Source organism: Pygoscelis adeliae, unplaced genomic scaffold (assembly GCF_000699105.1).
Source record: "Pygoscelis adeliae isolate BGI_AS28 unplaced genomic scaffold, ASM69910v1 Scaffold225, whole genome shotgun sequence".
Classification (NCBI taxonomy): domain Eukaryota; kingdom Metazoa; phylum Chordata; class Aves; order Sphenisciformes; family Spheniscidae; genus Pygoscelis; species Pygoscelis adeliae.
Window position 1 is genome coordinate 524,535 of NW_008824898.1, and position 25,717 is coordinate 550,251.

Genomic DNA, 25,717 nt, shown 5'->3' on the forward strand with positions numbered 1-25,717 from the left:
AGCAGGAAGAAACTTTTTTTTCTATCAGTTCAATCTTTACTACAACATGCCTCTGTAGATCTCCTTTGTATAATTAAAATGTTCTCCCTTTAGGTTCATTTTATTTTCTGGGGCAAAGGTCTTTATCACTTTAAACTTAAGAACTAGAGTCAATATATGTATATATATATTCCACTTTAAAACATGTAAGATGACATTAAAAGTTTTTTATTTGCTGTAGCTGCTGTGCACTACATATTTGATAAAAACATCACAAGCAGTTTTTCCCACACAGTACAGCTATTTAAAGACAAAGCAGAGAAAATGGCTACTGTTCTTTTGAGACCTCAGAGCTATGGAGCCACCACAGGCCCCAATTTTTTCTCATGCATATTGCCAACAACAAGGACAAAATTAGTTTTTGCAAGTGGCGTGGCAATTGGAACTGCCACTTAAAGCACTGCTTTGGTGAGCAAGGCCATGTTTTTGATGTGGATTACCCAAATTCATAACCACAAATATATTAGAATCACAGACACTTTCATCACAAATTGACAAAAATGTCCTTTTCTACCTCGGAAATAAATTGACTTCAAGTTATAATTGGTTGCACTAATTTGTGGTGCCTCATAGAATATATAGTTGTGATAAAAAAGCAGTGGGAAACACAAAACAACAATCTTTCTGAACTCATGTATAAGCATTGCAGTAAACATACAGTCAATGTTTTTGCTCCCCTTGTCCCAGAGAGTGAAGTTTATTTCTGACTTAACCAGTCTGGAAAGTACTGTCTTTCAATGTCTTTCCAAAATTGGAGACACATATGCTTCACCACTTACCAGAATGCCCTGCTGGAAGAAGAAAGCAGTTTTAATGCAATCTATATTTGATGTAGTTATTATAATACATAAATCTTACTAGTACTCGCAGGATACTGTCCACCATCTTTTTCAAGGGAATCATCAGCTGCCGTCACCAAAGAGATGTCAGGTGATACAGGAGAAATTTCATCATCTGTATGGTGATGGATGAATCATTACTACTTCATTAGCTGAGTTGCAACTCAGTACTCGCAACTATTTCAATTATTCTATACTGCAAGTTTCATTCCTTCATTTATTGGTCCAAGAGAGAAGAAAGATACAGACTAGGTTCTTCATATAATTCAACCCCAAATAGCCTTACTTTACTAGCATAGTAAGGATATCACCAAAACAGATTATTTCAAGAGGAGTATGTATTACAGTGATAATGAACATTCTGGCAATGATCTGTTCATGTGATTCAAGCTCTAATTGTACCTGTATACCATCTGGACAGGGATTCTAGAGCAATGAATGCAGTTATTTGTATTCCCCTCTTTACTGAGATATATTCTGAGTTTTACTCCAAAAATCTAAACTCTACATGTAAGCAGAGTTGATAAGAGTTGTCATGGCAAGCAATTGAAACACATGGCATAGGCTTTGGGGAATGGCTCTGATCCTAGTTCCTTAGGAAGAGAATGTTAGGATTTACCTTTCGTGATGCTAACTGCATGGAAAAACAAGCATAACATGTCAGGAGTATACCACCAGTGAAAAGTCATTTTATAATCCTAATGCTTCTGCTATTTTTTTTTTTTTTAAATTTCAGTATTTATTGAGGATAATGATGCAAACTACTGGTATCCTTCACTGGTAAGTTACTGGTGATTTGATAAAAAGCCTGTAGTCAGAGTCACACAGTAAACTTTACTGTACTTAGAGGATGAATTATATTTGTATCCCTTAGGTTCAATGGGAACTAGTCTTTCAGACCTCTGATAATTTCAGCCACACAAGTGACATCATAAAAGATGAAATAAAATACATGCCACTTTCACAAGGAAGCAAGATACAGGCAAGGCGCTCTAATTCACTAATTTGCCACCCTGCAGAATGCCCTAGAAGAAGAGTATGGCATTTGTATTTAGTAGGGCTTCATGAAAATAGAATTTGGCTTTACCAACTAACGGAAGAAGGTATTAATAACATTTTAATTTGACATTTTTATCTCTCTGTGCATTCTGTAATATGCTGTAGTAAGAAGATATCCTAAAAACCCCCCTGTATTTGTACAAAGAGAAATCACTTGTACTGTAAACTCCTCCCTTGTTCTTATTACTTAATGTCAATTCATCCTTTTAGAGAACAGATAAGAATGTTATCCTTACCTCCATATACCCATACCCTCAGCTTCACTAACCTCTCTGTGTTCACTTCTAGACATGTTTTTGAGCCTTTAATGAAATAAATATTTTAGTAAGAACAAGATCAATTCTTAGAACTGTCTATTCTCAACATCCTGGGAACGTTTATGTGGGAAACTATGCTGATGTGTGGCTGCTTTGTACTCCCGTGCAATCAAAAAAATCCTTAGAAAATCAGAATGCTTCTGTTTTCTTTCAAAGACACACATTCTCCTTTTACTTCTACAGGATACAAATTAGAGGCGGTGCTTCTCATTCCCTCATGATATCCTTTAATTAGCAATGTAATCCTTAAGGTAGTTATTTTAAAGGGGATATAGTGGCAACCTACTGTCCTTACCAGAATCTTTTCTAGGAATTTCTTTTTCACCCCCTCCAGAAGAATGATCTGGCAGCTGCGAGACTGGAGTAACACTTCCATAATATGAGGGGCTGGATCTCCTGACGGAGGTATCCATGGGAGTTGTGTCATGTGTTGATCCACTACCTACATTTTCATCATCCGCACCTGAGGTTGAGGACTCCCCACTATGACGCGTGCCATCTGCATTATAACGTGAGCCATCTGCATTGTCAATGACTGTTGGAAAGAGGAAAATAAGCAGTTGATAATATAAAGGAGCTACATAGCTATATTTCAGTAATGCTAAACAGTTTAAGTCCTATAACAAAAAAATAAAGAGAAACAGTTGTGGATTAATACCAGTTCATCCATTTTTGCCATCTTATCTAATCTGTCTAGATCATACATCACTAAACTATGTCTAATGTATATATGCTAATGTATATATTTGTCAAACATATAGGGCCTACTCTACATCAAATATTTTGATATTTTGATCAGACAGTTTGATTTTGAACATAAAACCTTGGCCTCTGTAAAGTCAATCAGAATTTTAGAATTGGGACAAATAATTTATTATGAGAGTTTTCTTCCACTTCCAGCTGCTTTTCTAACCAGCAGCTCAAATGAGATGTAGAAATGTTGCTGTCTTAAGCAAAGCCCTATATGTCAAAGAAATATTAGCAGCTCTGAGGTGCTAAAAAATGTCAAATACCTATATAAAAAATGTTTGGTCACACCTTGAGACAAACTAAGCTCTATAGGATTTAGGGGAAGACAAATGACTAATTGCTTTAATAGCTGTTGAACATCTCTTGACTTCTTTTTCTTATGTTTGGCTTGATTTTTAATATTAGCAATTGTTTATATAAAAAAAGATAACCAGATCCTAAAAATGAAACAAGTGGCAGGTCTTTCTAACCAAGTAATACAGTACCTACAATCTAATACAGTACCTATTTCACTCTGATTATTGAGGAAAGAAGTATCTAGTCTTTCAATTGGCTCACACGTTTTGTCCCTTGTTTCTGTAAAATAAGGAAAATAGAAAATATTAATTTGAGAAAATTGAGAAAAAAGTTACATGTATACCCATGTTAATTGTACATAATCACAAAACGTCAGCTTCAGATGTGGACAATTTTAAACAAATTTCCAAACCAAACATTATTCTACCTATATTGCCTTTTTGCTCCTTCACAGGTGGGGCACTTCAAGATTGTTCTCTCAGCTAACAACGAGATTCTCCATTTCCATAACCATTCCAGAAAATGGTTGCAATCAATGTCAGTTAAAATAGCCCTATGACCCAGTTTCAATGCAGACAGCCCCACTGTCGTGGTGGCAGTGGCAGATCTAATCCTTTTTAGCTGCAGGGACCCCGTCCCCTCCATGGAGGGCTCTGCACAGGCAGAGCGTGCCCTGGTCTGGTGAGCACTGTTTGCTCCAGCGGGCTGCAGTGCCACGCTTGGGGCCAGTGTGTGAGCCACCTGCTCAGACTGTCGAGAGGGAATAAGACTCAGGAGGAGTTATAAAGTTCTGGTGGGGATGGACATCACTGTAGCAGGAGAAGAGTCATCCATGGGTGACAGAGGATGGCAGCTCACCTAATACTATGCCAATGCAAAGATGATTTTTAATGATATGTCCACCAAGAATAAAATAAAAAAATGTCACTGCCATTCAAATAATCAATGAATTTTGCCTATAGCTTTCTGTAAGATCTGTCTGTTTCCACTGTGAATGTAATAACCTACTGAAATTCAAGACACTTGAAGTCAGTCCAGATTTTATCTTCAAATACTGTTGCCTACAACAGTTTTGTCTTTTAGATTCACTGCTGCAGTGGTTCACTGCACTAAACCATTATAATGAACCATTCTGAAGCTACTAAGTTAGTCCCAAGGACAGAAAATGGTTTAGTTCAAAACACACTAATGACAAAATGGGTCAAATTCATTGCTGGCATTATAGATACACTTCTAGAGGCTGACAAAATGTATTTCTTCTCAGCTGAAAAACAGATGAATTTAATATAGAAGCCCTCATTCCAGTACCTTAAATAGGAGATTACATATGCTATTGTTAGTTAATCTGTATCTAAAATACATCATAAAAGCATATACATACCTGTCGCATTATAACAGTATGCATCATACCGACCAGTTGTGTTTGCTGAAAGTTTGTAAATGCCAGTATGATTTGCTGCACAAAGATGATAGGGATTGATTCGTGGGATAACAATATTCCCCACTACAAAACCATACCTGTGAAGAACAGAGGAAAATACACCATATTACATATTATAGCAGATGGCATAAATGTTCCAGATATCTCAAACATGAAGAAGCTACGAAGCAGCCATTATTTTCATCTTAAATTATTTTTAAAAGGTGCATGTGTTTATGCATACTTTTTGTATATGAAGAGTGTTCCTTTCTCACATGTAGCTACATCAGTCTCCAGCCACTCAACACCATTTTTGCATGTGTAGAGGTAAACACATTTTAATTAAGTGAGCATCTTACTAGCTAGGACGATCGGTTCCAGAGCAAGGCAGTGAAAGTGAGGGACTGGGAGGCAAGTGCACTTTTTATTCAGTGTGAGGTTGTAATTATCTGACACTAAAGACTGGCTTCTTTTTTCTTCAGGGAGTCATATTTTCATTGCTTTGAGCATAACACAGTGCTCAGTGACATTTCACACAGAAATGTTGAGGGCTCAATTTATAGTACCTGAGCAAATTTAGAGAATGATTGTAAGACACATCACTTTCTGCAAAAGCTGACAGCTTAGTAAAATATTCAGATACAACACTCATTCAACCACAATTTCTTACTGTATCTTTCAGTCGAACAATGTGGCTATTGTGTACAGAGTGCACATATTTCAGTGAAGACTGTGGTTAACAGAGCTACATAATGCCTAATGCGTTATTACTATCTTGCAATCCTGTAACACCTGATTAATTCCAATGTATTTAGCTGGGAGGTGCGATAGAATGGTAACGAGAACCGGGGTTTGGTTTGGGTTTTGTTTTACTTCTTGAGAGGTACAATTTATCAGGGAGGAGTAAATTTCATAGCTTTGCAGTTTTTTATCTGTGAGCCCCATTGCAGTTACATGTCTAATGTGCAGATACTTGCAATTCTGAAACTCTCTTGTAGGTAGAATTATAAACTGCTTTAGTCACACTTCCAACTGAGCCTATGATGTTGACACTTTATTAATCACCTACTTGTGTTATGGTCTGTTGATTCATCTTATTCACTCACCATTCCACATGTATTTTGATGATTATATGTAATATATTTTTTCTCTCCTACTCAAGCTTGATAAGAGCCTAGCCTTACGGACAAGGACTTCTAGCACAGGATCAACAAATGAGAGTAAGAGGGTGGGAGGGCTGGCCAGAAGGAAGGGAGGAAGTAATCCTATTTATGTGCCTTACATGTCCAAATCTGTCCTCTGCTAAACTGTGAATTAGGGACAATTGTAACATTAATGAAAAACTACAGCTTCCCACTGCAAAAAACATTTCCCTCTACTCCTTCTTTCAATTATATTTTAACTTCAGAAAAGACTTTCCACATTGCAGAATGCTCATAATTACTAGCACTAGAAATTTCTATCCCTAGGCGTTTAGTTAGGATTTGATCCTTAGTCTCTACATATTGTGTATATTGTGTAGTGCTGGACAATTCAGAATGCTAAGTACGTTCATATGCTAATGTTAGAGAAAGAACATGCCTACTATGTTATGCAGGGCTTTTCCCTCAGAGTAAAGAATTGTCTCTAGTCTTTATGTGGTACTGTTTTAAATGACATTCCCACTTCTCATGGAAGAACCTTCTAAGAATTTTCTGTCCACTGTTCTCTGGCACTATTGTCCACCTCTTTCACCACTGTGCAGGGCATAATGCTTGTGAAAATGAACGTGCCATATGCTGTCATCAATGGCAGTGCATGACATTTATATGTATAAGAATGTTTTCAAGGCACTGCACATGTAGCTTTCTACGATTACAAATTACTTTGTATGGATACTATTAATTTGAAAGGAGCTTTATTCAATTCTTATGGGCTTGCAAGCCAGTGGGAAAGAACATTCATGCACTAGGTGTTAAAAAAGTAAAGCACCACTGACTAAACTGAAATTAAATAATTCACAGGGAATAGTTGCAAGCAGTATTGATGCTAGTACTATTTCTCATGGTACCAGAATGAAAGTCTTACAATTTTGGAGAAATGTCCACTAAGCTTTTCTACTCCAGTCAGTTAGAAGATAAATTTCATTTCTGCATATTTGCTGTTAATTTTAGACTGTAATAAAGTTGAAAATCTACTGAAATTTATTTCAACTCTATAATGGTTTACCAACATGAATCTATGTTATCTGATTTTAAAAAAAACCAAAACGAAAACCAAACCCACCAAACTTCAAATTTACAGCTCCTGAGTTCAATCTCTTTTCTGCATACAAATGTTTAGGATGACTTGCATAAGAAGGGTATTATGTATTTTGTAAAGCAAGTTCACATGATCATTTAGTCTGACATATTTACAGACCATAGGACTGTCCCGACTTGATTACTGTTTGAACAGAGGGCATCCTTGGGGAAAATATTTCATCTTGATGAAATTTTGGTGTGACAAAAAATCTACTACAAACTTTGTAAGTTGTTTCAGCCAATAATTATTATCCTTACATATTTTGTTGTATTAGTACTCCCTTAATTTTTTGAACCCAAAATATTCTGTGAGTAACTTCCAGTCTCTTGGTCTAGCTGCTTTTTGCTAAACTGAAGAGTCTGTATTATCCGCATTTGTTGCCCTATACATCAATAATTACAGAGGACAATTAAGTCACTTGACAACATGGTTTTGGGTTTTTTAATCATTTTTATGGCTGTCTTCTGAAAATTCTCCATTCACAGATTATAAGAATGCACTAATACTGTGGCCATTTTTTCATTGGGATGTCAGGAGTTCATCCCTCAGTACCACTTGGTACTTTTTACTGTTTCTTGACAAGAAAGAGTTCCCTATACTGTATATACCATCTTCAGTCTTTGACCTTACATCAGGTCATTAAAAATCATAAATACTTTTCACATACTTATCTTACCAATTAGTCAGTGATACAGTATGATCTGAACATCTCCCTAATTAGTTTATTATACTGTCGATCTTCTATTATCTTTAGATTTTGTCTGTAAGAGGTTATGATTTTTTAAAGATAATTGGTAAAAAGTATATGCAGGCAAGGACTTAGTTATTACCAGGCCCAGAGCAAACATACACATGCACAAAGATGGTTTATTCATCACAGAATAGAACTTACTTGAGGACTGATATGGCCATCTAATTAACAGCTATATGAAGTCAACTGTAATTATTACAATATAGCATGGATGGATGGACTTGTCATGATATATTATTTTTTTAAGAATTTCTTTACCTGCAAGTTTCAAATCCAAGTTCATGAGCTTTCTTCAACTGCTCTAGCGTTGACAAGGTACTATTGAGAGCTCTGCAGAGTTCGACTGCTTCAGATCGTGTGAGACTGTAGCGACCATTTTTCTCAACATGAAAAACTCCTCCATATCTGCAACTTACATTGAATTCTGTTATCGAAACAAAAGAAAAAAAGGAATTACATATTGTTGTACTTAATGCTTCACTAATGGAAATGATTTATTTGCAAGTATAGTGCTTTCAATGCAAACCAGCAACAACTAGCAGCTACCGATTCGTTCAGAAAGAGAGCTAGCACTTTCAATCACGTTTTTCATACTTCCCTTCTTTGGGCTGAGACACAAGTCAAATCTTCAGCCTTCCCAAAAATTGCAATATAGCATGTTTTTGTGAAGTATCTAGCACTTTTAATATACCATTAACAATAATGTGCAGAAGATGTAAATACATTGTGAAAGTCTTGGAAGCCACATTACTGCAAAACTAACTGAATATTCAAATGTATTTGAAAATGAAATTTTTCATTCATAACAGAATTTTTTAAAGATGAAATTGTGTATAATCAGAGCCTTTATGATCATAAGGTTCCTTAATTATCTCATTGTGATCCCTTCACAGTGAATCCTTTTAAATGAATATATACATCAATCACCAGTTTCAGAACAAGTTCAAGCTATGTGTTCCTATTATTAGCTAGACAAAAGCAGAAAGCTTGCATTGTTTTGATGTTGCATGATCTACCTGAGACAAAAACCGAGCTGCACAGATATTCTGAACAAGAACAGTATTATGCTGTTAAGTACTCCCTGAAAGATAATCTTTAAGCTCTTCTTATTCAGCCTGCTGGGGCAGATAGAGAAGCCTCAAATACACATTATATAAGAGTTCACATGAATGAACTTCTTGCTCCCTGTTCGTTCATCTTGACAGTATTTCCCTCCATTTTGAAAGGCTTCCTCTTGCTGAGCTCACGCTCACACACAAACATCTTACTGCCAACCCATGTCAGAGTTTCAATATGTACTGCCGTAAGCTTATTTAATGTTAAAGGATGTCTTAGATCGATTTTAATTTAATATTATTGTAAAGGTTTGCACACGGAAGTAACTTTCAATGGCAAGCAGTATGAGGATAAAAATAATGAATAAAATAAAAAAATAGTTTTTAGGTGCCATAGTTATGTTGTGCAATTTGTTTTCTGGCCTTCAGCCTGGGAAACCTGAACAAGCAGTACATGCAAAGCCTACGGGAGGAGAGCGCCTCATACAATTCACTACAGACACTGAACAAAAGGCGTAAGACCTAGAGGCTCTGAGGAGATCACTCTCCGTACATCTTTATATTGGAAAGATACTGCCTACACAATGCAACAGGTACAGTGGGAAAACAGTATAATCCAGGGAATAATAATAATAATACGAATAAGAATAATCATATGCATGGAGAAAACAGGGAAAGATCAGGATGGTTCAAAGCAATGGGAATTAACGTTGGCCCTGCCCCACCTTTCCCTCAAGAGAAAAAAGTGGTTGCAACTCCAGACTAGAATGACAACTGCAAAGCACACTTAATTGAAGTAGCCTATTATTCCCGGTAAAGAGAGGAGCATGACTCATTTTTATCTTAATTTTTATGGGAATTTCACGTGCATGAAAGGGTAAAATAGACCAGTCTTCTCCAAATATTAAAAGGGGGTGTCTGTACCATCTATTTGAAATAAAAGATGCCATATAATAATTGTTTACCTAAAAGACCCGAAATGCAATTCAGGCACATTTGCATTGACACATTCTATGTGAATAACAAGCAGCTTTCCTAATGTCATTTTTGCTTGATGGTCTATTTTCTTCTATAGCATAGATGTGAAAGCAAATGATAGTAATCAAGGCGTGCACTCTTCCTTCAATTGCTTTTGTTCATTGGTAAACTGAGGTTATTCTATCTACACTGTATCTACTCAGTGTAAACTGCAAGGAATGTTCCTTTCCACAGGTAATAGGAAACAATCAAGGAGATAAAATACCAGATTAGATCCAGACTGTATGGTGTTTGAGAAGACAACCATTATTTGCAGCATAGGTAGGAGTCCAATAGTATTGATGACTGCTTGTCCAAAGGAGCTCAAAAGCTGTGCATCCAATCTTAAATACTTTTACCATAGGCAACAGAATTAATCATTATGATTACTTGGATTGCCTTTCCACAAAAAGAATGTAAAAAATATCTCTTCTCCCACCTGCCCCCCCAACTATTTAGGCTGAGAAAAACATTTAATGTAGACAAAATTGATATACATTGCATAGCTGTTTAACAGTCTTGATGATTACAGTTCTTAACATTTTTATTATCATATGTTATAAAAAAATACCATGAGGACATAATTTTTAGTTTTGCAAAATTTATGCAAGACTAACATGTTTTCTCAAAATGCCTTTATTTTGACACAGCTATTTTCTTCCAGGGAAAACAGTTCTATTAAAATTTCTCTGATGACAGCCATGTCATGAGAGGTTCTGAAGGCAAGAATGAGGAACCTGTGTGGAAGAGACCACTAACAAATGCATTCTTCTTTCCTGGAGGACTTAATGTCTTGCAACAGGGCTGAGTTTCACAGTCTGAGGAGACGCTACTGGATTAACAGAGAATGATAGTCTCAGCAAGTTCCCACACATGATTCTGAAATAGTCGCAGTGCTTCCACAAGTGCCAGACGCAGATGTGCACAGCACTGGTCGTGGGGACAGCGAATGGGCTAGAGACCTTTCGCGGTCACACCCCTCACTGAACAGCACTGCATGCTCAAAAAACACCTTTGCATGTACCTACAAGTCACAAATGTAGTCAATAGATGTTCAGGCTGCAGATCCTGGTAGATGTTTTCTTACAACAACACAACGAATAGCTACTCTGCACAGAAGGATGTGGCCCACAACTACTGTTATGGGACGGAGCTGCTCTCACAGCTGCCACATTAGTGACTTCTACTTTGGTTCCAAACGTTCCATATTCAAAGCCTGACATTATTTTGGAAGTTGTCCAGTCAGTAGCTGTATTAAACATAAATGACCTAGACAGGAAAAAGGCTTCTCTAGCTTTCCCTTCTTGATTCTCTCTTCCCTGTAGAACAAGGCAGGCCTAAATTTGTTAATAATTAAACAGACTCTGCGAAGCCCAAGACTTAATATTAAATTTGGGGATGAGATCACAAAGACCTATTCGATTACTTAAAAGTAACAAGCTCAGTGATTTTGGAACTAGATTTGTTTGGAACATCAACATCTCTTCCAATAACTTTAGGCTGATTTCTGAAGAACTTTCACTATGAAAGCAGATACCACATCACTTGCTTTGGGTTGCATTTGATCTCACAGCTTATCCCAGATTCACTGAAATATTAAGTGAAGTTCACTTTTGTTCAGAGTGAATTTGATTCAGCTGTCATCAAACCTCAGCCCATTCACGGTTTTAAAACACTACAATACGTTGCTCCATTACCACCCAGCAATCCAGTCATAGTCAGAATCCCACTTATTAGGCAGCCAATTCCTTAAACTCCAACCATTGAAAATGAATAGGCTTATTTACACAAATCGGCTTAATGGAACTACTTGTGGGCTACAGTTATGCACATGGACATTTTCCACAGAAATGCTCAGCCTGCCTCTACAGCGTATATACTGTACACAGCATACATACACATACACTTCTGGGAAGTATCATGCTTATTGCATATGTGCTGACCAACTGCACTGCACGAACACACAGAAGGGCTAAAGCTCCCAGGAAGCCTCACTCAAGCAGCGTGGGAGATCACGTGGGTGTCCAGGAAACCCTGGGCAAAAATGTGGCAATCCAATTCTCAAAACCGGTTTTGAGGCCATCCAATTAGTTGGCACTTTGCCCTAAAGTAATGTTGTGACAGCATGCTTTGTTTTTATTTTGATATCTTCTACACCTACTATAAAAAAGGTTTGTAACATTGCTGTAGTATAGACACGCTGTTCGTGAAGCAGTGAGTGTGGAAATAGGATTACAGCAGTACCTAAAATTCACATGACATTTCACAGTCTAAGCAAATTGCATAAACCCAGCATCTCCTCTGTGAAGACAGTTGTCCTGGTTTCGGCTGGCATAGAGTTAATCTTCTTCCTAGTAGCTGGTATAGTGCTGTGTTTTGGATTTAGTATGAGAACAATGTTGATAACACACCGATGTTTTAGTTGTTGCTAAGTAGTGCTTACACTAGTCAAGGACTTTTCAGCTTCCCATGCTCTACCGACTGAGAAGGCTGGAGGAGCACAAGAAGCTGGGGGGGGGCACAGCCAGGACAGCTGACCCAAACTGGCCAAAGGGCTATTCCATACCATGTGATGTCATGCTCAGTACATAAACTGGGGGGAGTTGGCCGGGGGGCGCTGACCACTGCTCGGGAACTGGCTGAGCATCAGTTGGCAGGTGGTGAGCAACTGCATTGTGCATCACTTATTTTGTATATTGCTTTATTATTATTATTATTATTAATTATTATTATTATTTCCCCCCCTTTCTTTTCTGTCCTATTAAACTGTCTTTATGTCAACCCATGAATTTTACTTTTTTTTTTTCAATTCTCTCCCCCATCCCACTGAGGGGGTGGGGGGAGTGAGCAAACGTCTGTGTGTTGTTTAGCTGCCTGTCAGGTTAAACCACAACAACAGTAATTATCACATTTTAAAAATAGCAAAATACAGATGCAGAGCATACTGCTCAGAGCTATCAGGGAACCCAGAGTTTTTACTTTATGGTCTCATGTTTTAATGTCCAGACAATGGGGACCCTTAATTGAATTAATGAAAATATTTCTAGTCATATCAATAAAAAACTTACTTATAAAAAATAGAAGATGGAGTCTAAACTAAATTAACACCTTAAATTATTTTTTCCATGCTGAGGCTTATAGCCTAATTTTGAGTTAAGGAAGAAACATGATTGCCAAATCCAAATCTAAACACATATTCCACCTTTTCCCATAGTGCAGGAAGGTCAAATCCATTAATTTTATGTTGATGTTACTTAGCTGGTTTTAACACAGTTATGCAAAAGATGGTTTTTTTTTCTCTGTTTCAAGAGACAAGGCAATGCAAAACTCATACTGTGTGCCAAACTATCACTGATCCCTTCAACCCTTTTGAAGTTTCAGAGCAGCTGATTCAGAGTGGGGACACAGTGGAATCACAAACAGCACCCAAACCTTCCCTTCTGCCTCCTCTTACAACTGGCAGGCTTTGAGGGCTGACAGGCCATGATCTTTCCCCAACACCCACATGATTTGCTACGGCTGAAAGACAAAATTGTTTAATAATAGCTCTTTAAGGATAAAAGTACTAGACATGCCTGAATTGTCATCATCATTAATTTCATCCAGACCATGAGACTTGGGTGACTCAACCCAAAGCCATGGAATGCCCCTAAGCCTGCACTGAGTTTTATGAGCATGGAGAACATTAACTTTCACACAGCCCATTTCTCCCTGTCTTTCCCGGGATTTCTGGTGTTCTGTCTCAAGCAGCTGCATGCAAGCCCTTCTCTGCTATTGCCATTCACGTATCTAAACCAGGCTCAATTAATACTTTTCAGCCAAAATCACTAACTCCAGTTCCACAGACAATTTGCTACCTAGAGCCCACTGGTGTGATAGAATTGGCTGAGACAGACTAAAGAGTATTGTCTTTTCAGAAAGTGTGAGTTACACCCTGATTATTAATACTAGAGGCTTGTTAGAAGCTGTCACAATAAGACGCCAGGTGCAATCTCCATTTCCACCCTGGTTCTGCAACCCTTAAGCATAATGAGTAACACTGACTCATGCAAACTCTTCCCATTGGAGTAGATTTTCCGTAAAGATTTTTGATCCACTGTGTGGATGTTTCATGCACTGAAACTCCCTGCTTTTCATTGTTTTCAAGACAATACCTAGAGGTTTCACTCTCAAGGTGGATGCTGTCATATTAAAAAAAAAATGTTATTTTAACAACTGCAGAGATACCTCAAAGCAAATGAAGTGGAAGATTTGCAAAAACCCTGCTGCCCCTTAAACAATAACCTGTAGAAGAATACTTAGACACAAGGTTGTTAACAGACTTCTTGGTAAAACCACAGTCTACACCGTATGGCAACCAGGAAATGTTCGTGTGCTGTTCTCATGGGGATTTTCCTTTTCGGTTTGTGGTTCAAGATGATTGATAGGTCACCAGGATGTGATAAACTGGGGCTGAAAACAGGGACAGAACTGGGGTTTGATGGTGCAGATAGTTTTCATTCTCTGTTTGCTTTAATAGAATATAGTTTTTACATTTATTGTAAGAACTTTGTTCTAAATTTATTAAACAGATTTCAAGCTCTAGGCAGATATCCATGGGTAAAGGTTTCCTTATAATCACAGATTATTTAATCTGAACAGGAACAACCATTAGCTTAGCACTAATGTCTACATTTTGAATATTAGCACCTGCTTTAATGCATGCTAGCAATGAAGTAGAGAAAAGTGGCATATTGGAAACAGATTAACATCTGTTTAAAAGAGACTCCTAGTAACTATGGTTTCTCTGCAGGCAGATCTAGAAATTGGGCCATATGAGTCCTAAGATCTGAGGAGGTCTGGACAGTTCAGATCTCGGCTCTCAGTTCAGACCTATCTCCAGTTGATGTGCATTTTTTTAAATGTTTCTCAAGAAAACTACTTCATGGCTAAATAAGTATGCATATTTTACTCCTGACTACAGGAAATGCCCTCTGAATACAAAATTTCATATGGAATGGATTCATGAAACATTTCAGGATCCAAGACATTTTGTCCACAGATATACTAAGATAGCCCAAATACCGCCATTTTGACATCTGGGAGAAGTTGAATGTACAAAAATATAATTCAGTGATTACCTAAAACACTACGATACACACGGGCCTGGATGGCATTATTATTTGCTGAGTATTCCACCATTTCTTTAGAGGCTATTGGTAAAACCATTCACTAAAGCAATTCGCAGCCCAGACAACTGTAACAGGATACAGAGGCTTCCACCTTTATGTCAGAAGTTGGACTAAAGTCCAGGTCAGTAGTGATGAAAACCACTGGATAGCTGTTTGCTAGGTTATGTAAAATGATTCATTAATCCCAGTCCCAGTCACTAATAGGCACGTGTCGACATCATTAAAACACACCTATACCTGAATGAATCCCTCAGGGATTGATGGGGAAGGGAAAACTGTGCTGGGAAAATTGGACTCTAAACTGGGATGACTACACACTGATCAAAATTTAGAAGTCAAATTCTGCAGGATCCAAGTGAGTTAAGCAAGCATGTGTTTATGAGGCTGCAGTCCTCTACCATCACAACAAAAAAGCACCAAGGATCAAGCAACATGTAGAGTCATTTAGTGTGGCTGGGTGATGTTTTTCTGTTCTCCCAGTTGTGAGATTCTTGCTCTACTAGCCACCATTCTCTATAGAAAGTAGAGAAACAAACCTGGAAATAAGCCACCTACAACATAATCAAGACTTCTCCAAATAGTGACAGTGAAAGTAAGTCTTTACAAATTCTTTGGAGTTGTCAGATGAAATACTTTCCTTGGCGTCTTGCCAAGTTGTGAAACCTAAAATGATTTATAGGAAATACATTTCCAGATTTAGTGGGAATAAACCATATTTTCAGTTTTCAAAGTATCCCTTGTAGATAGCTAAATAAAGCAAAACAAGGGTTTTGTTTTTCAGTTTGAAACTGCCTTTTAAACTTAATTAATTAGTTTGCACAAAATAAAATAAAACAATTTAAGAAAGTTAAGTTTAAATGTTTACATGGTTGCAATACAAATAGATGGTTTAAGGAACCCAGTCCAAAATTTCCATGTAGAATTTTTAAAAATTTCATATTTTCATTTCAGTTTGGCATAGGAAAATGTTCTAAGTCTTGAAAATTTTCATGGGAGGGAAAAAAAACATAGTTATAACCCTAATAGATTGCTGATATTCAGCGGGGAAAAAATTCTCTGCACACCTGCCTTTTTAAGGACAATAAAGTCCAGGAAAACACTTTAAAAGGAATTTACCCGCATGTTGCAAGGAGTTCCTGCTATAAATAGAGAAAACATATTCTTAGTAGTTGGGTGTGGTGACAAGAAAGTGAAGACGTCTCTCCATAGATTCAAAGGTATAAAATCAGACCTTTCTTTGAAGTTGTGCCAAAGCTGGTCCTACTATCCAGTTGTATGTGAGTACCTAGTAATTCCGGATGAAAAGGCAAATAAGATAGTAGCTTCCTCACTCTCCTGTATGCTGTTAACTACATAAAAAGTCATGACATAGCCATGCTAACCCTGTGATACATGTGGGCTCAAGTGGATCTCTGAAATGAAAAGGAGAGATGTGGCTGGGGATATAGACAGTAGCCAGAGAGGGATACACTGCAGTAGGAGAATCTTCTTTCTCCTCCAAATGTTAATAAGTATTCCTTACATTTCTATGTTACTTCAGTAAGTGCACACTAGAAACAGGACGTGGGACAAAGCTCAAGCTGTTGACTTCCTTCTAAATTGTTCTTCTTAACGAATCTGCCTACTGGCCACCAAAGTCATTGTCTCTCTATCTGTATACCGATGGGCAAAAATCTTCAGTCTCTTAATCTGATAGCTTTCCTGGCTACTAATTTTAAAAAGTGGGGGTGGGGGTGGCACTATTAATGAATCAAACATTCATAGAGTCACTCAAAATGCAAGTAAGTACAAGAAATATGTTTCATTCCTCAGCAGTTGCTGCGGGAAGAAAAAAAGTCTGCTAATGCATCTTCCAAACATACTTTATGTGCTTGGCAACTGTTGCTCTAGTAAACATCCTGAGTGAGCCTATACAGTGTCATCACTTACGGTAAACTTCCTTGTTGCTGACATTAATACTATTCTTTCTGTAATAGTTTCACCCAATAGTGAGTTGAAAGTTTTCAGACTCCACTAGAACACGATACAGCTGTGCAGCACCTCAGTGGAAAAATTGCAGGCAGTGAAATCATAGTCCTGGAATTAGACAGTTATCAGATATGCCCCCCTCGAGATGATGAAAACATAATCATCATTGTCGATACTAGGAAAGCTTCAGGCTGTACAATGAATAGTCTAACCCCAAAGGCTGAGTAACAGGGACTGTGAAGCAAATCAGTTGGGATCAGTTCCATGCAATCCAGGTGAAGAAACATACATGAAACAAAGCTGGTGAATAATAGTTGGAGTCTGATTTTCATTGTTTGACTGAAAGCAAATCGTTTAGTCATTTGGGATAAAAGCAGGTAAGACACAGTGTTGCTCAGCAGACAGATCCCCAGCCTGGAGCTCAAAGCGCCTTATGCCTATTCCCTGCTCTGTCATTTACCTGCTGATATAACCTGGATACGACAATTCATCTCTTTAACTCAGTTTGCAACTAACCTCCTTAATAAAGCAATTTTAGATTTATTGATAAAGAATGCTGTAAGAGCAAAGAACTATTACATTGTTATTTTATTGTGTTCTTACAGCTTTTACATTCAGGCTCCATCTAAGCTTTGACAAGTCACAGCAAATCTGATTTAAGTTCTGTGGTTATTTAGATAAGAAATTAATACAGAATCAGACCTATGATTAACAAGTCCAATTAAATGACAGATTTTGAATTTTAATGATTTGCAGTATGCTACTCAATAATAATACCAGGTGTGATTTGAAACTCTTCTTCATGATATTGAAATTTTTTTATTATTTTTTGGTAAACAATTTTTAAACTAAAAACCTATGCTTTTTGTATTTCCCCTGCTCCTCTGAGTTATACAGGAAAACCTCTAATAAGTATTCTCAACATTCTAAACTCATTTGTACAATAAATTCATTATGGAAAAGCAAGCAATGATCAAAACTGAAAAAGAGAAAAAAAGACATTGAATAAGAGTAGAACATATATTGACTTTAACAAGGCCACTTTGCAAGAAACCAACAGAGAAAGGAACCCCAAGAATCTTTTTAAAAGCTCTGAAAGCCAGCCAGTTAAAACAAAGATAACATTAGTCTGGCAGACATACTAAAAAGAATCTGTGTCACAATGTAAGACACGTCAAAGGACAAACGGCCCATGCAGACTTCCTAGTAACAAATAACGGCAGGAGAGGACTGCCCAAACAGGAGGCAAACTCAGCTTCCCCACAATGCAGACGAACTCATTCCCAGGTCCTTTCACAACACCTCTCCATTTTTTTTTCAAATGTCTGGGAAAATTAAAATGAAACCCAATCTTTTTGTAGAAATTGCTTGTATGAATTTACAAGGAGGTTACCTTACAGAACAGTACAAAGTAGCACAATATTAAACACTTAAATCAGGGATCATAGTTGTTAATTTCATATTGATTAAAATATTGTCCAATAATCCATTGAATTTGGCCTGATAGAAATCAAACTGGAGAACGGAAACCTCCCATGTAATGCATGATTTAATGACTCATACTGAATTCAGATTTCTTAGATTAAGAATATAGCTGTAACCTTTGTATGTAACTTTGCAGTTTTAAACATGGCTGAAACACTACTTTTGAATATTTGTGATTTTCGCAGAAAACCAGAATAAAGTATAGTATCATTTGCATTCTGAAGGTCTCCAGAATATGGAAGAGTTCTATGTCCTAATACATTACTGGATGAATGATAAGCAAATCAAAACAAAACACTGAAGAAAGTTACTTATTAGAATCAATGGCTAGCAAAAAGCAGCTGACTCACTTTGTGATGTTACACTGAAACCCTGCTCTCTTTCCACAGTGGGATTTTGAGTAACTTCTGCTAGCAGTGCTGTCTGGTCATTGTTATCCACAAGACCTTACAAATGGTGTGATTTGAAGAGATCAGAAATGCTGGATATGAAAGAGAAAGTAAAGAAACAATCTTGGAAGAAAGCATTCTCTGAAAAACAGATCATGGAAGAAGTCTGAAGAGCTTAATTCACAGGAAATTATGAAAGATGAAATTTGCATATCCAGCTGTCTGTACAAGCTACTGCAGTTTCAGAGATGCGGAGTGGGTTGATCTCAATGTGTTCCTCTCCATAAAAACCCAAGAAGTACCCAGCCATAAGTACATTTTCAATAGAGGCATGGTTACCATGGTGCTCTTAGGAGCATTGGGAAACATACTACACACTACTGAAAAAAATAAAACTCACAAAATGCACATTTCATTTTTACTTGCTGAAGACCTTGAAATTTTACTCTGGAAATATTAGGGCAGGCTAAGAGTGAAAAAAACCCAAACTTAAGAATTTCATTGGCAGAAAGACTTGGCTTGGGATCTGAAGTAAAAGCTACCTTTGGAAATGATCACTTTGTAAAAAATATGTAATGATTAACACAATCATCTACTTAATCAAATCTCATTTAGAATCTATAGAAATCAATGGTAAAGGTCTTACACTACCTTAAATCAGTGCAAGCTTCTGATGATGGAAGAGAACACTGTCACATCCACTACTTACTCTTTTTTTTCCCTAATACCAGAAGGGCAGGGATCCCATAGCCTGTAACAAGAATGCCTAGGCCAGCAAGCAACTTCTACTGGAATTTTTGGTGGCAAAATGTTTCCATTTTCTGGACTTTGTATCACTCTATCCATCCATACACTACAGTTTCAAGAATCTTGAGATTTATACTGAAAATACTGACTAGCAAGAAACTTTCCTAAGATGCATGCATGTTATTTGTATCCCAAGCTAGATGTTCAGTTAAATTTCTTTAATAATTCTTACAGTCTTAGTTTTGAATCTTAATAATTGGTTTAGTAAAAACATATGTTTAATAACTAGAGTTTGCAATTAACATTAGTACGTACACAATGCTGTTGCTATCACAAATGTGGTGAGAATAATTATATGCCTTGGGTTTAATATATTTTTTCCTATTTTTTTAATTTAAGTTTATTTAAACTTAACAATTCATGAGAGGCAGTGAAGATTCACCTGGGTGGGGGAAGAATGGGAAAGAGGCATTGGCAGCATGGCCTCGATATTCTGTGAATTCAAATACTACATTAAATCCTACATATATTTAAGTAGTGGAGATATGTAAGGGCAATGAACTACTGTTTGCATGTAAACATCCTCAAACAGTGAAGCATCATTGTCTCCCTAAAGTGCTGGAATCATTGTGAAGCCAGTGATTTTTCTGTGATGCTCGTTGATATTAGTAATCTTCTATTTTAATGAGATATAGGTGTATTTTACAAAAAGATCTAGAATTAAATCAATGTTTGAATGGCAAATGATACAGTGACAGACCTCAATTCAGGTACTGTGAGTTTCATGACATTGGAAAGCACCACGAAGTCAGATTCATTCTGAGCAAGAGTCAATTCAAATAGCAAATCAGGAATAAGCCATCTTAATAAATAGAAAATCCTACCTAGGTAGTAACTTATTATTAATAAAACACCACAAGATTTTTTTTCCCCCCAAGGAAATTACTTACATTCTTGTAGCAAAATTCATTGAGTTGTCTGTCAAGTACACTAGACAAAGCAAAGAAATGATCTTTTCTGACCCGTTATTACCATGTGACAATGAGTATTAACAGCGAGCTATATACAGTACAAAAGATGGATTGTGACCAGTGAGCTGGTATCAGAGCTGAAAAGGAAAGCAAGCCAGTAAAGGACTCTGAAATCAGAAGTAAGAAGATCTCACCACGTCCTGGCAAAAAATAAAAGCAGGAAGTTCTTTAAACAACGCAGAGATCGCTCTTAGGAACAGCAGAAGTAGCTGACATAGCGTGGAACCACTTTTCCAGATGATCTGCTGCCAGTCATTGTGTATAGATCCCATTTGTCTTTCTTGAAGAGTCTGAAAGCGTGTCTTAGACACACCTTACTATATCAACCCCTGAAACACTGCTAATTCAGCTGACTCTTAAAACTATTTGCTCTGGAAGGATAGGAGATATTGGGATATGTCCCAATATAGCAATCAATTCAAGATACCAAACCAGTAAGTTAAAAAGCAAAACACAGACTTACATTAGGACTTGAACATGTTGCTATGACTATCATTGTGGATATATCTGTATCATGTCAGGGGTGGAAAAAAAGTGTTAATATGTTGCCTTGCAATTGCTGTGAGTCAACAGTAATATGATTGTGACTGGTGTTGAAGTGGCATGACCTGAGTGCTATGAGTATGAGTAATAAAGTCAGATAAAGTACTTGACTGATACTGTTAATAAATTCAGTGCAGGTCTGCAAACAAGGGGTTGTAACAGTGTTTCAAAAATTAGGAAAATACTTAGCTCTTGCTCATAAAGAGTATTTTCTCACATGGATTGTCCAGCTGAAGTAAGGATTGCATAGCCAGGCAAAATGATGGATTACCAAACAGTTAGTAACTGAAGAGAGTTTCCTGTTTTGAAGATAACAGCTTTCCAGAGAATGCTCCAGTCCTCTGTACTCTTGTTCACTTCTGCACCAGTAGAAGAATGTTTGCACAAGGACTTTTTCCTTATGAATAATAATAATGCTTATTTCAGCTGAAATAGCCCTGTATGTGAAATCATAGCTGCTTTCTGAAATTCAAGCAAAAGAGGCACTAATCTTGTTGATAGAACACGAGGCTGGGACTTAGGAGAAAATGTTCTGTTTACAGCTACATTGCTGGGTTACTTATTTTGCTTTCTCTGTTTCCCTACCTGTGAGGTGGGGATAAAATCACTGACTTCCAAAGGGCTACAAAAATCATAGTTATTTTTGTCTGCTATCAGCATATTTGTCAGTTCACTTCTTTCTCACTAACTGGGATCATCTTTACTCTGTTAAATAACACTATATCTAGACTTGAAATTTTAAGTTCTATGGTAATTTAAACACATTCAGCCTGATTCCAGCTGCGTTGAATGTGTTGATGAAACACACCAGATAAGACAGTAACCCCCTCTAGACCAAATGTTGTAATATTTATGTGAACTCCATGTAACGCAAGAAAAAGAAACACTACACAGAACAAAATTTCGTCAGACACCACCTGTTTCTGAGAGAAAGCGTAAGATGTCAAATCTCAAGAATTCAAGTTCTTCTTCTACAGTACTTGGAAGAATCGAGCAGATGACAAGTGGAAGGAATACATCTCAGACATATCTTGATGTCAAAATGTTCAAATGTTTAAGGTGCTGTAGGATATATCGAGGAGAGACCACTGCATTTTGTTACTAATTCCCACCTTGAGCTTTGAAGATGTGGATGTTATCAACAAATACTCTTGTAGGTTATTAGTGGATATCACCCTTGCTGGGTCCAAGACTTTCAATGCTGTGGCTATGCTATATTTTTTATATGGGATTGTGACAATATAGAAGCAATTGAAGAAAATTACATTGCCTGTATTTTATTTTGAAGGGTAACCTCATCAGGTAGAGAGAGTTTTTTTAACTTCTCCTCCTCTGCTCAGCAAAGGAAATTAATTAAAGAATTAATTCATTTGCAAATACAAAATTTTGGATAGAAATTCCACTGATCATTAAGGGCACTGTTGCAACATTTTACCAGTCTTGCATTGTTCTGTATGTAACATATTGTGTACTCTACACTAATCTACCATAGGGCTGGCCCCCACTGGCATGTATATAAATAATAGGAGTTGTTAGGAAACATAAAAGAAGAAGAAAAAAGATCTCCAGCTCCAGAAAGAAACACAAACTACTTGTTATATAAACTACCTGGATAAAAATATACTCTCAGCAAAGCGTTAACAGAAAACAAATTTGGATTCAGTCATTGGCCTTAATAATCTCCAAGTCACAGGATATCCCTCCTCCTGGAAAACTGGATGATCGGGCTTTTCTCTAATCTACATGAACCCACAGAGACCGAAAATGCTGTCTAGCACTTATGCCTAGATATGCTGTGAAAAAACTGAGTAACTGTGCTGGTCTTACCCTTCCATGATGCTCTAAGATTGCCACTGCTTCAGTGTTCTAAAAGCCAGTTAATGCTGTGCTCCGTTCAGCATGAATGCAAACTATATCACTGCTAGATAATGTGCGAGACTTGGCAGGTCAAGATCTTGAGAAAATAAAGCAAAACTACTGCAATCTTTTCCCACCGAACAAGCAGCCAGGAAATACAGCCATAAGAAAAAGCATGAATAGGACTGATCTAATGGAAATGTCAGGAGACACAAAAATCATCATACACACTCTGAGAAGAGCTCTGCAACATTTTACACCACAACAGCGAGCAAATGGATACAGGGTTTTCTAAGGCGAGCCACAAAAGCATGAAAGAAACTTCTCTCTAGGCAGACACCATGGGAAGGTGTCTCACATGCTCACAATGTCTGCCTGTTACTGCTTTTAATACAAGAATTGTGAATTGGATAGCTGCCTGCCTAAAACCTTAGCTGTGCCCATTCAGTGATGAACTGGAGCCACCAAGTATCTATTCTCTGTGGGCTATAAAATGATTTTGTTACATTCTGAAAAAGAGGAGTTTAAGAGTTTAGAGGTCAATATGAGATTTCAAGAAAAGCAGTTTTATTTTCTGTGTTAGAAGAGTTTTTGCTCCTCCCCAGAAGGCAAAGTGACTCTTGCTAGTGCAATATGAGTGGTATTTTGTTAATACTGATCTTCTGAAGTCACTGGATGCTCCTGCCCTATTAGCCTGATGTTGAACACAATGACAGTGAGTCAGACTTGCCAGCACAGTAGGCCGAAATCAAAAGAAAATCATAAAAAATATAAGAGAATTTTCTTGTCACTTGAGTCTTCTCTGAGGCCTGTCTCTTGGAAAAAGAACTTGGCCTCTACATTTCAGTTTGCTTGAGAATGACTAAGCTGCTAAGCAGAAATTTTACTGGATCAGATGGATATAACCTTCTATCACAGACACAGGCTGACAAGAGTCTATCAGATTTATTGGACTACTTCAGCCAGATGTCCCAGAGAGACAGAGATGGATTAGTGGGGAAAACAGTAAATAGGTGTGAGAAACAGAAAAAGTTGTTCAAAAGAAGATGTAGACATTTAAAAGATATACCTGGGTACCACCTGGATACACATAGTTGCTGCACAGTGACACTCAAACTTCTCTGGACTTGTAATGTTCTGGCCACATGGCCTTCCAGCATTGTGACCAGATGGCCCACCTTCGGGTCAGAGACAGTGGGTCTATTCTTGTCTCCTGCTCTGACTTGCTGAGTCATTTTAGGCTTTCGGCACTTGGCTTTCCCAGAGTATCAAGCCTTTATGTACAAATACCTCCAAGATCTCAAGAAGATAGCTGATAGTTATCACTAGGAAGTATTGCTTCAAGCAGGAGAGAAACTTGACTAAATTTAAGACATCATTCTTTAGCTAATTATTAAATCAATTTTAAAGTTCTTGAACCTAAAGAAGTGTTAAGTTTGACAGTAGCACAAAAGATTTAAGTCAGTTCTCATTTGCCAAACAGCTTCAAACATCCCTGAAAAGATAGGTCTTGAATAAGAACTTTTTAAGAAAACTATACTTCGCATTCGCTGTTGTCTAACAGGAACCAAGTGCTATTGAACTGAAAATAGCTACCAGTCTTCAGTGTGTGTATAGATAGCACACACACAAGTAAACAGGATAAAACTGTCATAGCAACAAAGAAAAGTTTTATCTGATTTTTATAGCCTTGCTACTGGAGAAATTGATTTGAACAGAATATGTTATTTCACTTCCATGTTCTAAATGTTCCTATATGTTGAATTTATGCATAAGCAATATATAGGAATAGAGAACAAAACCCTACATTTATAAATATGAAGACTCATTAGCAAAAGAGGCTTTTTTTCTACACTTACATGCCTGCGTGAATGATTGAAAAGGGAAAGAACATGTAAATTAATGGAGGACACCTAATCAAGCAGGAGGAGGAAGAATAGGGAAGTGAGTGAAAGCAAAACATTAAGATGAGTTCAAGCCCCACCCTCAGTGTCTTCAATATTAATGAATCCATGTTTCTTTATAATTGGCAAATACTACTTTCCCTTGAACCTGCCCAGTTAACTATTCTATATTCCTCATGCAGAAGCTTCACCCAGAGCACGGTGATGGACTTGGGAAGACCTGGCTGCCCCTAGCAGTGTTGTATGGTATTACTGCCTTTGTCTCCTCATTCCACAATAGGGATACTCCATCTTACCTCTAAGATGTGCATTGGCTGATGGCAAAGAGTAGGTAAATGACTAATCACTACCATCACAATCATTCCTACAGCACTATTGAACTCTTGCATTTACATGCTGTAGAAAGAGCAGCTGCCAGCTTGCTTAGTCTGTTTTGAGTGAGCATGTGGGCTCTGCCTGCTCTCTGAAAATGGCTGCAGTCATGCTGCTCTGGCAAGTGTGATACCAATCCCTTGCTGATAAGCTTCCCTGGCAGCAAGATATGTTCCCTCAGAAAGCCTGCCAACTTAAGGTTGGCGTTTGACTTTTCAGACCCCGATTTGGATAGCAGCTTGGTTGCTGCCTGGACGCAGCTCGCTCACATCTGCCCACAGGGTCCTGGGTGTCATAGACCATACGCTGAGCTCCAGTTAGCCGTTCACTTCTGTATGGGAATGCTGCAAGAAACTATTCGTTACATCTACCCACACATACCACACCCTGCTTCTTTACAGACACCTATCCATTAACAAAAAT

At 37.5% G+C, this 25,717-nt stretch overlaps 1 protein-coding gene across 1 annotated transcript in view; it reads right to left on the reverse strand.

Annotated features, from left to right (window-relative positions):
* CD44 (CD44 molecule (Indian blood group)) overlaps positions 1 to 25,717 on the reverse strand; it is a 58,595-nt gene that overhangs the window by 26,998 nt on the left and 5,880 nt on the right. The window contains exons 2-6 of the mRNA XM_009324667.1: positions 8,014 to 8,179; positions 4,683 to 4,819; positions 3,509 to 3,580; positions 2,550 to 2,789; positions 898 to 993 (exon numbers count right to left, since the gene is read on the reverse strand). Of these exons, the coding sequence (XP_009322942.1) occupies positions 898 to 993; positions 2,550 to 2,789; positions 3,509 to 3,580; positions 4,683 to 4,819; positions 8,014 to 8,179 (711 nt within the window). The remainder of the gene's footprint in view (positions 1 to 897; positions 994 to 2,549; positions 2,790 to 3,508; positions 3,581 to 4,682; positions 4,820 to 8,013; positions 8,180 to 25,717) is intronic.